The following is a 17452-nucleotide window of genomic DNA, read 5'->3' on the forward strand; positions in this document are numbered from 1 at the left end:
AAAAAGACTGGTCAATAGGACGCATTAGAAAATTATATGATCATCATGATTATGTAAGAGCGATTTTGGTCATAACCATCTGCTATGAGATCTGATGAGGTGATTATCATGGATCATCACTCCTGTGTATGCGGTGGTTTATAATCAAAGTATCAGAAAATGGCGTCTGTGGTCGATAATTTATATTATCATTTTAATATTATCATTACTATTACTACTACTACTACTACTACTACTACTACCACTTGTTTCCCCTATAAATATTGCTGGGTCGGCACAACTACCATACAAATGCAAATTGTCTGATAGGTCATACAAATTGTATTTGCAATTTGAAATTATGTTGGTACGTTGGTAAACGTTGACATAGCTTTTTTGAGCAATTCGACTCAAGTTAGATACCAGGTATGTGGAGAAGAAAGGCGATTGTCTATTTTAGAAATCTGGGAGGCGGGACTGCCCAAGGGAAGTCATGGTGCCTATTTGTACAAACAGAAAATGGGCAATCCGTAATTAGGAGGACATGACATCACTGAAAGAAATATGTCTTTTGATGTTCATCTTTAATTAAGTATCACCTAATGCCATGGATGTTCAAAAATCATAAAGGTCTTTCATATTCGGGAGAGTTCATTTTTCATTTTCGTTGATCTCTGCGAGATTTCAAACCATCATTTGAAATGTACATGCGGAACTGGAGACAATTAAATTCATTTAAATGCAAATTTAATTACAACGAGTGCCTTTGATATCGCTAAAGTGAAAAAGATGAAAACATTCTACATTCCAGAGGTCATGTGATTTTTATCTATTACAAAAGGGCGAAATGACCTGCGGAGTTACTCTGGATGACCGTAACGTTACTAAACCATGCTTTTGGGAGTCGAGCTAAAAAATTACCTGTCGAAATGTTAAAAATATTTGCTGGAACATCATTTTGTTATGATGCTTGAATTGAAATTAGTGTGAAACTTTGTGTTTGTAGTTACTTACATTATTTTTTGCAAACCTTTTTCATAAGACATTTATTTTTTCTCATGTCATTTTTTGTAAGGGTCATAACCGACCATTAAAGTTACCATGGAAACTCTACTATTTAATTGTACTCATTCGTTTCTATATCATAATCCTCAGAAAGATGAACATGGTGTAACAAGATTTTGACTTGAAATGAAGAGATTTTCAGTTGTAAAAGCAAATAAGTAAATTTGCTTAAATGTAACGTTACTTACAGCGAAATTGTCCTATTCGATGACCCCAGTAATGATAATTGCTCCCCCCCCCCCCAAAAAAAAAAAAAAAAAAAAAAAAATCGTGGTGGCCCTTTGAGCAAATTGTGATCCTTTCACTACAGGGATGTCACCTGCCAAGTTTGGTATAAAACCATTTCACGGGATTTTCAAGGAGTTGAAAATGTTACAAAGTTTATACACACCACGCAACGCACGACGGACAATGAATGATCGCAATAGCTTCATTGAGTCTTTGGCTCAGGTGAGCTAAAAATCTGTGATTTTCAGCATTTTAGGTGACCGTTTTGTGAACCCTGCTGGTGGGCTGATCTAAATTTATGAGTTAATCTCTTTATTGCTCTATAATGTCACTGCAATAAACTAGTCGTGACTTCTTGAACGGGACAAAAAGTCATTGAGCATGAGTATACAGACACACGGAAGGACGTATAGCACAGTCTTGCCAACTTTAATGGACACACGCTGCGTACAGATAGGACATTCTTTCCGGTTTGGAGTCGTTACTAAAAATAAGATGGATTCACAAGGGAAATCGCGCATGCAAATGGAAAAAAAAAGAAAAGAAAAGAAAGGGGAATTGAAAGAAAGTAAAAGATGCGAATAAAGTCCTGTCATAGAGAAACAGATGGGTGACTGCCTTAATCATATAAATCTCCGCTTACCATAAATTGCACTCAAGTTCAGTTAACGACAGATTTTACTCAATCACGCAGTGAACCCAATTAACAGGTGATAAATTCTACCAGTTTAGAGAAGTGCAGCGCAGGATAATGCCCTACCAAATTCACTTTAGTTCACCATCAACTGGTTCTCAATTACGTATTGTATCAAGGCGATATTCACTTTATCACAAACATATCACATCGCAATAATGATAATGGTGATAGAACGTAAAATCAGCAATGCAGATCATTCAGAATTATACAGTTCAACAAAAAGAACATTATCTTTGTAATACATTTACTTTTGATCATAATCATGGCAGGACCCTCTGGAAGAACAGTGCCAACACTGAAGAGGTTACCCTAGATAAATTCGACCACATCGTCAACTGGACACCACTCTGATAAAGCTCTAATTCACAACAATTACAAGATGCAATCATTACAGTGCATGTCTACGTCAGGTGCAGCCATAACCATTCAGGTGTGTGTGTGGTTTGTTTGTTTGTCTGTTTGTTTTTCATTTTACTGTTAAGTATAATAACTGCAATAATCATACGGTTTATTATAACAACTTTCGAACAAAACATGGTTATAAAACACTGAGTGAGAGTGCTACGACGTTGAGAATTCTCGTCGGTTGCCATGGCATCGCTTCCTCCGATGTGATCCCTCATCCGCCGCGATCCCTTCTCCGCTGCATCTCTCGTCTGTTGTCATCCCGTCTCAATGCTATCTCCTACCACTACACCACTTACCGACCCCTCCCCTCTGCGACTCTCCCTCTGCAATCCTCACTTTAACAGCTGTCCTCATCAAAATATCATTTTCTATCAAAACAAATAGGTGACATATTATATTCATGACAAAATGATCCCTGCCAATTGAATTCCCTATTTCATTATCTAAACTTAATCTAAGCTTCTTGGGTGATGCATGATGCATGTCAAACATGAAACGAAGATACCAACAGCATCACTGAAGGAGATGATGAAGAAGAAGAAGAAGTGGAAGAAGAGGAGCAGGAGCAGGAGCAGAAGCAGGAGCAGGAGCAGGAGGAGGAGGAGAAGACAGGAAGTAGAAGAAGAACATAAATCTTAAAGACAGTGATCTCTAACTAAACAGATGGTGATAGCATTTTCCCCAGCATCGTTGGTCCCGATCCACTGCGACCTAACGCCTACCCATTGCGATCCTGACCAGGCCGGTGCCGATGATGACCAGGAGAGCGATAATCTTGGCCACCGTGAATACATCCTGGACCCGCGTCGCCCATGGCACGCTCCACGAGTTCACGAAAGTTAGGAGTGCTGGAGAACAGAAAAAAACGAAAGCAGAAAAAAGTCACAGTACAGTTAAGGTTACTCAGTACCCTATCAAGCAAACTGGCAATACGTGTCCTTGAAAGGCAACACTCTTACAATGTATGTTGCTATGGAGTCGCCCATTCCGCCCCTTTCCTCAATAAAAACTTCTCTCCTTGCGCAATTGAACGACACAATATCATTGATTATTCGACCATTGTTTTTCGATCTTCGGCAGGATGTGTGTAGGTACAAGGTATCGTAAGCATCCTAATGATGCACACTTGTGAAGATCCTGACAGTTAAACAGCACGTGGATACACATTGTACATTCGCTTTGCTGTTTTAAGCTATTCGTAATTTGTTTTGACGCTACGGTATCACTTCCCAAATCACTCAAGGTGCTAACACCGACAATTCAATATCAAACACTCACCAACATAGCCCAGACCATCAAATCTATGGATCAAATCTTTTGTTGTGAAATCCTGGGCAAAAATCTTATTCATGGCGTGCATTTCTACACTTTTCGGCACCCTCGTTATGCATTAAGAGCGCCTCCTCGAATAGGCAGAAAGAATCACGGATCAACATCTCGCTTGTGAGCTGCTAACACCGAAAAAGGGAGAGGTTAATTGACCTATCAAAAAAAAAAAATAGTGTGAGGGAGAAGATAACACGCCGACAAAGTATTGTCGCCTACGGCATGGCGGGAGTCTTCGTGTACATCGGACATTGACATCACCATCCATACTACCCTGAGGGAAGAGATTAATGACGTCCTAGAGACACATTATTACTGTTATCATCTCAGTACTACCAATGACACTACGAGCAAGTGGATCCCTGAAGAGCGAAACATTGATGCAAATGGTAGATATCAAGCCTTACGCTGTCTCGCAGAGCAAAAAGGATGATGGCTGTAAAATATAGACCTACTTTTCTATGTCACTACCACTACATATACTCCTTTCAAGGGCGGTAGAACTTTTACGTCACGATAATAGGTGAATTGAACGGCATAAAATACATGACGTATAGATGGCTATGGTTAATAGCACAATCAGGGTATGTAAATGCGTAACAGGGGAAAAATGAGAAAACTTGGTGAAATGTGTTTTTTACTGTTTGTTGTAGCTGAGTGTTCAAATTTTCTTTTCATGTAAAGAAAGAGTCAAAATTTTGCATTAAACTGCGCATAAATTAGTATTTTTATTAGGGGTGTCAAATTACATTGAAATGACTAATATTGGAAAAATTCATTAAAAAAAAAGGAGAATGTTTTTTTTTTCATCTGAAATTGCTTTTAGATATTCCTGATAAATACCCCTTTCATTCACCACTAGCACATAGCCTTGACATATCACAAAATAGGAATTAATGTCATATTTTCACTACTCAAAATGGATGATCAATATCGTAGGCATCACTTTGAATTCATATAAAACCACTTTTATATATTTTGTAATATTTCACTAATTTGCCAAAGAGTGAAGAGGTGAAACTTTCAGGAATAGGTAACAGACATATACTAGCCATCATCACAAAGTTTTATGAAATTTGGGCTGGTATTTTGGAAGATATGATATTTTACATCAAAAAAGTATCTGTACAGTTTGACCTTGAATGTGCGCATAGCGTTTGGATCCATTCTCTTATGTGTAAACACAGATAGAATAATGAATATGAGACTTATTGGCCCGAATTCACGAAGGTGGTACAAACAAAACCATGGTCTAAACCATGGACAAAAACCATGGAGCGCCAAGTGTCAAACAGAATATTTCGTTACGAAATTGGTCATTTCGTCGACAAAATGACTGTTTCGTTAACGAAATTATCATTTCGTGGACGAAATGTTCATTTAGTTACAAAATGTTGTCATTTCTTTACAAAATAATCATTTCATCGACGAAATAACTGATTTCGTAGCGAAATATCGCATGCGACACTTGGCATTCCATGGTTTTTGTCCATGGTTTAAACCATGGTTTCATTTGTACCACCTTCGTGAATTCGGGCCATTATGACTCGAGTTGATATCCAAGCTGTGACACTCAAACAATAACATATTAAGCCAAAATCTATGCTTTTGCTTATATCTTTAGAAATTGAAAAAGCATTGAAATAAGAACATTGAACACTTATCATGACCTTCATGCAGTAGAAGATGGGCGTAGATCAGTCTTATTTTTCCTCAGCAATTTGTAAAAAGAAAAAAAAATAGGTTGTTATTGTTCAAATTTGATAAGATTTTCACACAATAGATTACTACGATTATGTACAATTCGTGGCTAAAAAACAAAACAAAACAAAAACAACAAGGATATTCAATAAGGGGAAAAGATTCTTTTTAAGTAGTCAAATTAGGATATACCTCACTGAAAATGGCTCAAAACTCAAAACTGGCTGAACATTTATTGGCAAACATCTTCAGTACTTCTAGAAAAATAAGCTGTTTCTCCATGTATAGCTGTACAGCATTGGTTAAAAGGTCACAATGCCACAAAAATAAGCCAGCATTACACTCCAATACCTGACGGGACTTCCGACAGACCTCATAACTTTCTCCAGCAGAAAGGACCACTGTTTTTTATTGCATGCAAGCAATGCCAGGAAAAAATCCATTAATTTGATACCAAACACATAGGGGTAGACTTAGAATTCGGACCTCAAATCTTGATTTTACATAAGTTGTAAAACGCTTTTTTTTAATGCATTACATGGGTTTTGGGGGACTTTTTCGGTAATTAATCTTTAATAATTACCGAAAAAATGAGAAGAAATTAGCTATTGCATTACCACATGTGATTATTGATGTCTCAGCATGCTACATGTGAATTTTGAAGTCAGTTGGTGCATTCTTTTAGAAGTTATAATTTTTTAAAGTGAGAAAATCATGATTGCATTACCCTGATTGTGCTTATCACCCTATGCTATGATAGTCTGAGACCAGGACGAGCGCGTGATATGCTGGTGCATGTGTCTGCGGACGCATCGTGTCGGTCGAGTGATCATGACAGCGTATATAGGCCTGAGAACATCCACAAATTAAAAAAATCAGTGACGTAATAAGAAATACTACTTTAAAACACTGACCTCAATTACAAAGCTCTTCATTCTACGCCCCCAATATATATATATATATATATATATATATATATATATATATATATATATATATATATATATAAAATATCGTATGTGTAATATTAGGACATCGCGTTGTTGTGTGTTGTTTTGTTTTTTTTCTATCTGAAATGAACGCAAATCTTTGTGGGCCTATAGTGATTTCGAAAATAACCCCAAAATTCAAAATTCTTGGCTCTCTTTTTTTTTTCTTTTTTAATATAATGAAGAAGTGAACGGCGGGTAAAAAAAACAAACAAACAAACGTGCGGCCCCTTTTGGGAACAAAATCGTTCACTGTGATTCAACGAGAAATGACGGTGTCGCATAATCAATCAGAAAGAACGTTCAATCAATGAAAATTGGATTTTAAAAAGAAATTAATGCACACCCGCAAACGACTAAAAGCTGAATAAAAGAGGTTATAATCACGTGACAGAACAGCAGTTAAATAGTAGTCTCTTCAGCCTTCGATCAACCGCACAAGAATGTTGGAAAGATGAACTAATAAAAAATGCTACGGACATACATCGCAGGTATACATTACATACAGGAAAGCTTTTGCTTCTGCGTTCCACCTTTTAATCATTAATGGTATTAAAAAAATCTACTGACGCGTCTTAATTTCATCTACCACCTGCAGACTATACCTTTAAGGGCCCCTGAAATCCAAATCATTGTTGATTTGTGTTGATTTATGATACCCTCAACATCAATTTTGCGGTGAAACGAATATCTAGAAACATTCCATATATTTTTAACGATTTTTCTTCTACTTTTCTTCAGATCACTTGGGAACGCCCACAAAAAATCCTTGCAAACCGATATTCCTCGGACGACCTCATCTGTCAATCATTGCTAAAGTACTGAAATGTACATTGGAATGCACCTTCTCCTCGACTCATGATAACTTGCATGTTCCCTCCCTGTCTTTTGTTAGTCACATTAATATCAGAGAAACATGTAAGTTATGCCGAGAAAGAAAGATCGCATAATTTAAACATGTTTCGACCTCCTTCCAGTACACAGCTTGTAAAATCATACACAAGGTATAACGCCTCCGAACAATTTACAGAGAGAGAGGGAGAGAGAGAGAGCATTGGGTTTTGTACACCGCAGCAGTTTACGACATCATGATTCTGTCTGAATGCGTCAATCAATCGAAAATACAATGTATTTATTTCAGATGGTCAACTGCACATACACTCTAACAGAAACGTGAATTTTCCGCTTTTCTTGCCGAAACAAAAAAAAAAAAAAAAACAAACTCCTGATCACAACATGACATGACATGAGAGATACACGCAACGTTGTCCCCCATTTTTCTCTGTCGTGCTTTCATGACGCCGAAGAGCGGGGTAATCACCGGTCTATACTATGAAATGATACGCAATTACCGCCTGGACACATAAGGCTACATGCTGGGTGCGTGGGAATGCAAACTTGTACGGCTGTGTCTGATGCAATACTAGTATGCTGTACATGATTCCCTCTGCCCATGGAGCTACTAACAATAGCTCCATGCTCTGCCCACTAGGCCCAAGGGCGGATATACCAGTCTGATACGATTGGTTTAATGCCAAGTGTACGCAATTAAAGCCAGCACGCGGAGGGTCGCATACCACGTGCCGTAGTATTACACCGGTTATCGCAAATGCTTTGTTGCGATGCATGCATGAAAATCTCGAAACCACAAGCCTTCACTGACCAAGAGCATTGAATGAATTAATTTTTTTATGGCTACATATCGCTGTAATAAAGGTTGTGTGATTCTACGACAAATAGCCTGGCTGGAGGAGGAGTCACAATGCGATAATGAAGATTAAGTGTGTCTTTTTTTTCTTTTCTTTTTTTTTCCCTCCAGAATTGTTTCCTTTGTTTTTCTCACATTGATCAGATTTATCTTTGAAATACTGAATACTTCAATGTAACTTACATCCATTTACATACAATGCATAGTGGAAAATGAATCAGTCAATCTCAATTTCCTCCATGCCTTCTAGCAACCGGCGTGAAGTACATGTTCACTGATTCAGCATTACGTCATACAGCATGATTATGACCCTTCCTGTGTTCGTGAGCATCATAACTCCTTGATCCTGATTCTTAGAATAACTAACGAAGTAAAAATGCCTATCTTAAAAAACACACACACACACACAAAAAACACCACACAAACACACAAACAAACCGATGAATAAGGGCGTAATAAACTGAGAGACTTATGTCTGTTTTTCGTCAAGACAGTAATTCGAGGCATCGAAAAGATTAAAAAGAAGAAAAAATCCACACACCATGAGATTTACCAACCTTCCCACAAGCGCGTATACCACTCCCGTGTGTACTTTGCAGCAGCTGTAACTGTTCCCGGATGCGATTTTTTTTTTTTTTTCAATAGCTTCACGGATCAAATGATTACTTATTAGATTTCTATATCATACGGATTCAACTTCACCAATACACATCTACTTACCCCCCCCCCCCCCCCCCCCCCAATGTAGCTGGGAGACGTTTCACGTGTTGAACGTCTCCTGTAGGCCTACATGTAATTACAGGACAAGCTATGCGAGTCACTGCCAAGGGTATGGCCGTTATCCTAGCTAGCTCGCCACCCGCACCGTAATGGGTCATGATCTCTGTGTCTGGTCTGTTCTCCGACGATGTCGTCATGCCTAGATTCGCCATGGTGACAATTAATAGCGCAAGGAGACAGGTGCGTAGACAGTGTATTGGAAACGGAAACCAATGCTAATATACAGTCAATGTACACAATGAACTACTTAGTATACTCTAGTGATGCACTTCCAGCGGGAAAAGCCTATGCGTACACAAGCGTTGTTGATCAACATGACCACTCCCTTCACAGAAATGAGGGTGACGTGAAATGATGGTGGAAACCGCTTTTATACATGAGCTCGGTCTTTCCAATATGCCGATAACTACACAAGAACAAACCTCTCTAGACACTGCACAGTGTGGCAACACGTGCTACATGACAAACGATACTCGGTGTCCCTCAATTATATAATCTTTCTTTAGATCTGTGATCTTCCATTTTGTTTTGTTATTCCCTTCCAAATCATTAATCCGTGTGGCTACTCAAGCACTGCACGAATCCTGCAATACAACATACGACCAAGGAGCTATGTGAGCTATGTGTGTAATAGCTCCTTGATACCATACTAGTATACGACGGACGGGAAAAGATAGCCACGGATGTGAAAAATACACTGTATACCCCATAAAGGAGGAAATACAATTCACACGCAACCGAGGCAGTCAAACCATGTGGATTCAAAAAGCCATACAGTACACACAAAAAGATGATTTAATATAGTAGGGTAAGGAATGTTTCATGTGTAAACGTTTCCTAACTCAAGAGTAACACTTCTACTTTATTAAAATCCTGGACCTAAAGATAATGTTTATTGCTTTAGCAATGTGTTCCCTTATGGAATTCTGAGTGACAAAGTATTTTGGCTAATACATCTCCTGATGCATCTAATCAAGACCATTTCACTGCACAAATGGCAAAATCAGAAACACAAACATCCCAACCTTGGCTACCTATTGCACACCCATCACAACTGTAGATTGATAGGCCAATGTAAAAACTTATCTAGGACTACAATGACCTGTCTACCACCTCTCTCCCTAAACAAACAAACATGTATTTACATATATGTAAATATTTCTATATAATATCTTGAAAACAATTCCCTTTACTCCTGGCGATCAAAAGCAATCAATTGTTCATGTTTCAAGGGGTCTCCTTATGGGGTCTGCTTATCAACAAACACATTCCACTTGCTCACCTAGGCAAGCAACATCAAATTCACCCAACACAGACTGTAAATGTACAACACTCAAGGAAGACATTCCTCAGTGGTATCTCTAAATACTTTCTGACTTCTTTAGTATTTTCACAGACAAAAAAAAGGTTTTGCTTCACATCTTTGATTCAAGATAACTTTGTCTTCAACAGGGCATCATGGTATCATTACTCTGACCAAGGGGGTTCAAGAGATGGAGTTCCAACTGGTTGTAATTATTCAAATAGTTGTCGCTTTTCTATTAATGTACAAAAGAATTCCACAGGTGCATCTGTGCCTTTGGTGACAAGGTTTGATGCCGCCGTCTTGCTGAGCAATCTGAAGATTCATTTTGATTGTTAACTTAATGTTGGCTATATTGTGCTTGTTTATCTATTAAATGAAACGAAATCTCACGTAATGATAAAGCTCATTAAACAAAGGTCAATCCCTTCAAGAAATATGTGCAAAAGTGTAAATCTGAGCTGTATCATGTGAAAGTGTTTAAAACTGTACCCTCCCGGAAAGCCGGTTTTATCACTTTTCCACTTAATTCCTCCAAATAAAACTGATATGGAATAATCTTCGAGTATAATTCTATATTAATAGATATATCAGATTAGTGGCCGGGCACGGCAAGTCGAGTAATTTTCATTTTCATTTCATCTTTTTTGCACAATTTCTATTCGCGCATCCCCGTGTCTTTACCATTATATACCACCTATCTTTTATAAGTAGGGATGGCGAAAAGTAATTACCATCACAAAGACATATTTTCGTTAGAAAGTGGCTGATGATTATGCAATGAGACATGAGTTAATTGTCTTCCTATCTGCGTGGCAGATCCAGTTTGCCACATGCTTCAAATACTTTCGAGTGGCGGCATCGAACGCAACTTCAAAGGAAATACGACAATTGTGACTCCATTCTCTTGAACCTCCTTGCTCTGACACGCCCTCTCTTAGCTCTTGGCCTGAAAGGACAATACTTGAAACTCTGACAGCTGTATGCAGGTTCTCCTATGGACTTAATGTGATTCACTGTATACAGAACTCTCTGTGGGTCACAGGAGCGAGGAGAACGGATGCAATTTTCATGCACAAAGTTTGGCAGAGTTAGCAAAACAACAAGAGGAGGGCTTGAATTATTTGTGTTCAACACTTCTCTAAAAATTAATATAGTCTCCATCACTGCATGACTTCCCAAGCAACAAAGCGATGACACCTAACCCTGATGCACATCCAAAGTCTATTAGCCTAGTTTCCAGACTGTATGTGAACTTGATGGATTTTTTGACTTCATCTGTTCATCTGTTTTCTTTCCCCAGTTTATTACCTGTTCAAAACACTTCCCAACTGCAGTCTGAGGTCTGAATGGAAGTTGATGAAATGTAATAATATTTATGATTAATTTGATGAATAATCATCACCTCTCAAATACGTCCTAGACTGTATGTACTTTGTACTAAGTACATGTGAGCACTGTGGTTAATGTCTTGGAATCTTCACAGAGTTGAATTCAAATTTTGCTCAGCGCTCATATTGAGGGTTTCCCACTACATCACTCTCCTTCCAAGTGTACCGGTACAAGTTGGTACATGGTGTGACAATACTGCAAGATAGTTATCTGGGAGAGCAGTGCTATCTCTAACACATGTTGCTCTTGTGGAACAGGAAACCACATTACTGTTCTTCAATTTTAAAACACTTGATCGTCTGATCCTGGGGTCATCTTTATAACATTTCATCAGAATTTTTACATAAGACTGACAACATACACATTTGTAAATGCCCTCATCCAATTTAGCATTAAATATTCCGCATTATGTTCTATGCTGATTGGGGTACGACATTTCAATTTGTCAACATTCAAATGTAATCAGAGTTACTGCACCTTCATACAAGATTAAAGAGCTTCCACTACATACATGCAGAAGTCCCATTTTCCCCCAGATTTTTCATCAGTCAAACAGATTTTGAGAAAGTCATTTACTTGTCTATTTTGGCCAAAAGGGAATACACTGTACCTCCCAAGAATGGTCTCACTCTCACTCCGTAATTTCACCCATGCAAAACACTTGACTTGGCAATGCATTACATTTCTGACACACATACAGTGTACAGACCCTAAACTAAATGTCACATTTTATTAAATACTATGAAAGGATGTGTTTCTGCATGATCAAATAATCCCCCACCCCCTCCCCGGAAGATAACATTGTACAAAACATCATTAAAAAAAAAATAATAAATAAATAAAATCGTTAGAAACAATATAATTTCTTAAATTGTACTTTCAACTGTTGCACTTATGCCAAGATTCCTGGCAAGATTCCTTGACCTTAGCAATGACACCAACAATGAGTGAAGCCTTACCAAGACACAGAATGGCCGCTATCCGGACAAAGCTATCGGGTGCTGGGCAGTCGACTTCCGTGAAGAAGGGCTGAATGACGTAATCGGCAAATGTGAGGGCTACTATCGCCTGACCAGTAGGATTTATGATGATGAGTGTTACCCAGAGCAGCAGGAATGCCGGTAAACCACCGAAGCTGGCCATAATGTATGCATACTCTCCCCCACTCTTCGGGATGGTGGTCCCGAGTTCGGCAAAGCACAGAGCTCCGACTAGAGAAAACAAACCAGAAACGATCCACACGACAAGGGACATACCCACGGAGCCAGAATTTTTCAAAACGCTGGTCGGGGAGAGAAAAATTCCAGAGCCGACAATGCAGCCGATAATGACAGTGCTGCTACTAAAGAGACCGATCTGGGGTTTGAGTTGAACTCGGCTGTCGTCATGGGTGTCGACCCTCCCTTCACCTTGGTCCCCCGTCGCCTCGGCCTCCTTTCCACCGCGACTTGGGTTGAGCACGCCAGTCTCTGGAGTTTCGGCTGCATGGCCATTTTCTCCTTGGTTCAAAACCATATTTCGTTTGATATCTCCTCTCCTTCAGAAAATCTACTGGCGATGTGATGACAAAGCTATCAGCTGAATGAATGAAGTCTGTAGTAATAAAATATCTTCGGAATCTTCTTACACAGCACGACAATGTCGAGTTGGTCAAGAGATAACAACGTCAATATCGTAGACAGTATAGAAAATGACACTGCACTGATAACGGACCGCTAAGCAGAGAAAACTTCTATTCTCCAGCCACGTGGATTGCGCGCGAAATAATAAATGTCAACATTATTCCATTGTGCTGAATGAGTAGTAGTAGGTCGGCGCGGCTACGGCAACGCAGGATTACGCGGGTTCGGGCAGTCAGCACGCTCAACAACAACAAAATGAAAACACGACACACACACAAACACACACACACACACACTCCACACACTTTATACACATGCACACACAGACACACACAAAGACAATACACGGAGCGTACCGTTATCTGGAGTCTAACAGCATGAATGGCGCGCATATCTCGCGTAGTTTCGGAGGTGTAGCCTTTGAAACCAGTCGTCGCAGATTCAAAGGAATTCATCACAATGGATTGAAATGTTTATAAGAAAAAAGTAGAACAACTAGAAGTGAAGTTTTAAAACTTCTTTCGAAGAGACTGCAAGATGTTGAAATTATAAAAAACTAGAGTTATTACTAGATAATGTAGAACCTGCCTGACTGGAAGATAGCTACCCACCCATACTTGCAAAGAGATTTTTCTCCTCCCCACAGTTACTGGGGAAAAGCTCTTGAGTACTTGTCATGTACTGCGTATGTACTCTTGCATGTCTTTATGCCTTCGAAATCCGTCAAGGCATAACGTTGGTAATATAGTAAAGCATGCGTAATGTGTAGGATATGACAATATTTTGGCAAGATGATACAAACGTTAGTAGCCTACTACTAAATAGGCCTATCGTAGTTGAATTATGCAAGTTTGACGTTGCAGTATAGAATATTATTTCATATTATATGAGTCAATCAAACGCCGTGCTATAACAATATGGTCATACAACTGCATAATTTACACTGATAAACACATTACACTTCTTATTTGTAATTATATAATCACATTCACAACCACTGCTGTCTAAACATTCACATCACCTGTATGCATCACTTTTTAAAAGTCAAATAAGTTTGAAAGACTGACAATGTTCACAGCGTAATCACAAGTGAATGATACAGGGGCCTATTAGTAGCCTGTGTGAGAGCAAGAATCCAATAGACCCACAGGCCATGCTGTGTCGTCTGGTTCAAATTGCAACGAGGGTTAAAGCATTTTTCATTTGAATCAAAACAAGAGACCCGCGGGTCTATAGCGCTCACCTGAGTATCGCAAGTTCACCTTTCACGCAGTCACTAATCTAAATCATTCACAGCTCTACTAAAATTTGACCAGGCATTCTCAAGTAGAAGATGAAAATGTACAATAAGGACCCATTTTTTTTTTAATGATTCCTTAATTTGGGGGATTGGGGGCCCCCTGGGGCCCTCTGGGTGGGGCATGGCGCCCATTTTGATAAATTGAGATCCTGACCCCCTAGGGATGCTACCTGCCAAGTTTGACGAAAATCCATCATGAGGTTTTCAGGAAGAAGCTGAAAATGTACAATTCAGGCCCCATTTACATGGACCTTCCCACCCCCCCCCCTGCCCCCAAGAGGGGCACCCCTGGATTTGCTATGAACAAACTTGAAACTACAGTCATCAATGTACTAACTCATAGTATTAACGTAGCTCTATCACTTCTGGTTCTAGAGAAGAAGATTTTTACAGATTCCTTAATTTTGGGGGGTTTGGGCCCCCTGGGGCCCCTGGGTGGGGCATGGTGCCCATTTTAACAAATTGAGATCCTAACCCCCCTAGGAATGCTACCTGCCAAGTTTGGTGAAAATCGGTCATGGGGTTCTCAAGAAGAATATGAAAATGTATAATTTAGGCCCCATTAGGACCCCTCCCCTGGGTCCCAAGGGGGGCACCCCTGATTCTGCCATGAACAAACTTGAAACTACAGTCATCAATGTACTAACTCATAGTATTCACTTAGCTCTATCACTTCTGGTTTTAGAGAAGAAGATTTTTACAGATTCCTTAATGGGGGGGGGGGGTTGGGCCCCCTTGGGGGCCCCCTGGGTGGGGCATGGTGCCCATTTTAACAAATTGAGTTCCTAACCCCCTAGGGATGCTACCTGCCAAGTTTGATGAAAATCGGTCTTGGGGTTTTCAAGAAGAAGATGAAAATGTAAAAAGTTTACGCACGACGGACGACGGACGACGGACGACGCACGACGGACGACGCACGACGCACGACGGACGCCGGACGAAGGGCGATCGCAATAGCTCACTTGAGCCTTTGGCTCAGGTGAGCTAAAAAAATGTAAATGTCATGTCACATCATGGAGTGAGAACATCAATGTCACAGTGTAATCACCTATAGGAATATATATAGCTGATATATGGTTATTTTTTTTTCTCCATTGATATCTATCTCACACAAAAGTTTTGTGCCATATACGACTATGATATTGACTGCCGTTTCATCGCTAAAAGCTGGACATTAAATTGGTGAGGATGCACCACAGTCCCCCATCGATCTTTTATAGGAAAAGTGGGTCCAACGTCAGGAAGGTGTGCATTTGGTACAGAAACATTATTTCATCCTCGTCAACCATAACTAATAACAATTTCTTATCAAGGCGGAGATCCTTGTTCATGAATATCTAAATATAGCAGCATCTATAGGTCTGTCACAATCTTGTGTCTATTCATGAGCTGAATATTACTATAACACGTGGGCTGCACTTCACACAACACTACTAACAACGAGAAACCCCAGATAAACGCTTTGCTGAAAGCGATGACTTTTTATTCAAATGATACGTCTATACTGGATAGTACTGTGAACCCAAAAATTGTGGGCGGGGGTGGGAGCCTTCACATGTCACCATCTTCCAAAACCATTAGAAGATTATTCATTACATGATGAAACTGAAACACAGCCTGCGATAGAAAGTCATGAACTATCATGACTATTGTTACGCATTATTGTTCCTCACATCACGCGTCTACGCCATGTCATTCGCACAGAACTCTTACAGTAAGAGTTCTGTGGTAATTCGCCACAATCACCTTTGTAGTCTTGACTCCATCAGCTTTGCAAAATATTTCAGTTACTGTCAAGGATTATTCTCCATCTGTTTAACTGTTAACTTTTTGTGAGATATATACATATATATTGCAGTTCTAGGACGTCAATAATAAGGAAATGAAAGGATTTGTTCCGTACAACCGTAGACCACCACGTTCCATACAGGATTTTAAAATTTCTTTTGAAACGTCTAGGCTTAAAATGGTTAATGAGTCCCTTGGTCGTCATGAAGAGCGGCTTGGAGAATGGAACATCAAGGCCACTAATGCTAAGCACATCATGTTATGTGATGAGAACTACCAATGCATTTGCACATAATATATTGCGAGGAGATTCCATGCACTTCTTTATATACGGTGGCGTCACAATGTTCCGAATGACACAAGGTGGCCATAATATGATAATGCAATTCTAAATTTTGTGCGAAGTTGTCCCATATTTGGTCAAGAAGTCAATCAACAGCCGAAGTACGAACGATGCCTGTAAAGATTTTAACCCGAAGAACACTCGAAAGAAACCCATACACGGAGACTTTGCCACCACTCCACGAAGTGTACAGTATTCTGGTCGAGCAGGGAGGTCGAGGTTAGGCTTTTGCTTTTAATATTTTGCAAGATATTCAGAAACCACTCTTTGAGATGTCAAAGAGCATGCAATTCCAACTGGTATCAAAGGTTTATTTGATGAAAATCGGTTTTGAAATGGCTGAGATATCCAAAAACAAGCTGAAACAAAAAGATCCTAATAAAAGGCGTGGCCTGTCGCCTTTTATTATCATCACTTTTTTGGATATCTCAGCCATTAATTGACAACCAATTTTCATCAAACAAACGTTGAATCCTTCTAAAAATGACATGCTCTTTCATATTTCATAAGAGGTTTCTCATTATCTCACTTAAGAATGTTCAAAACATGAATCCCCACCTCAACCAGTACTGCACAGTCCCCGCCGATCAAACCCAGGGAGCGAGGTCTCACGCCTCTCCCTCATCAATGCGATGGCTTCCAAATACCTGTTGTCTGGGAGACGTGCCCACAAACAAGGCGTGCATAATGACCCGATGTTTATAGAGACGAATTTGAACATCTTTTTTTTTTCTACCGTGTGTCCATCTTTGCTCAATTTTAGGACGGTGTGACGCATGTGCTAACACCTGCCAGCATGAACCAAGTATAGTGACATAAGGTG

General features: G+C 39.5%; 1 protein-coding gene across 2 annotated transcripts in view; it reads right to left on the reverse strand.

Moving 5' to 3' along the window:
- LOC140233464 (Y+L amino acid transporter 2-like) overlaps positions 1–17452 on the reverse strand; it is a 63207-nt gene that overhangs the window by 17182 nt on the left and 28573 nt on the right. The window contains exons 1-2 of one of the 2 annotated variants that reach the window (XM_072313584.1): positions 12536–13274; positions 3100–3225 (exon numbers count right to left, since the gene is read on the reverse strand). In XM_072313584.1, the coding sequence (XP_072169685.1) occupies positions 3100–3225; positions 12536–13091 (682 nt within the window). In that variant the 5' untranslated portion in view covers positions 13092–13274. Of the gene's footprint in view, positions 1–3099; positions 3226–12535; positions 13275–17452 lie in introns of those variants that run through there. The other variant, XM_072313583.1, reaches the window with a different exon arrangement.

Source organism: Diadema setosum, chromosome 9, assembly GCF_964275005.1.
Source record: "Diadema setosum chromosome 9, eeDiaSeto1, whole genome shotgun sequence".
In the NCBI taxonomy this organism is placed as follows: domain Eukaryota; kingdom Metazoa; phylum Echinodermata; class Echinoidea; order Diadematoida; family Diadematidae; genus Diadema; species Diadema setosum.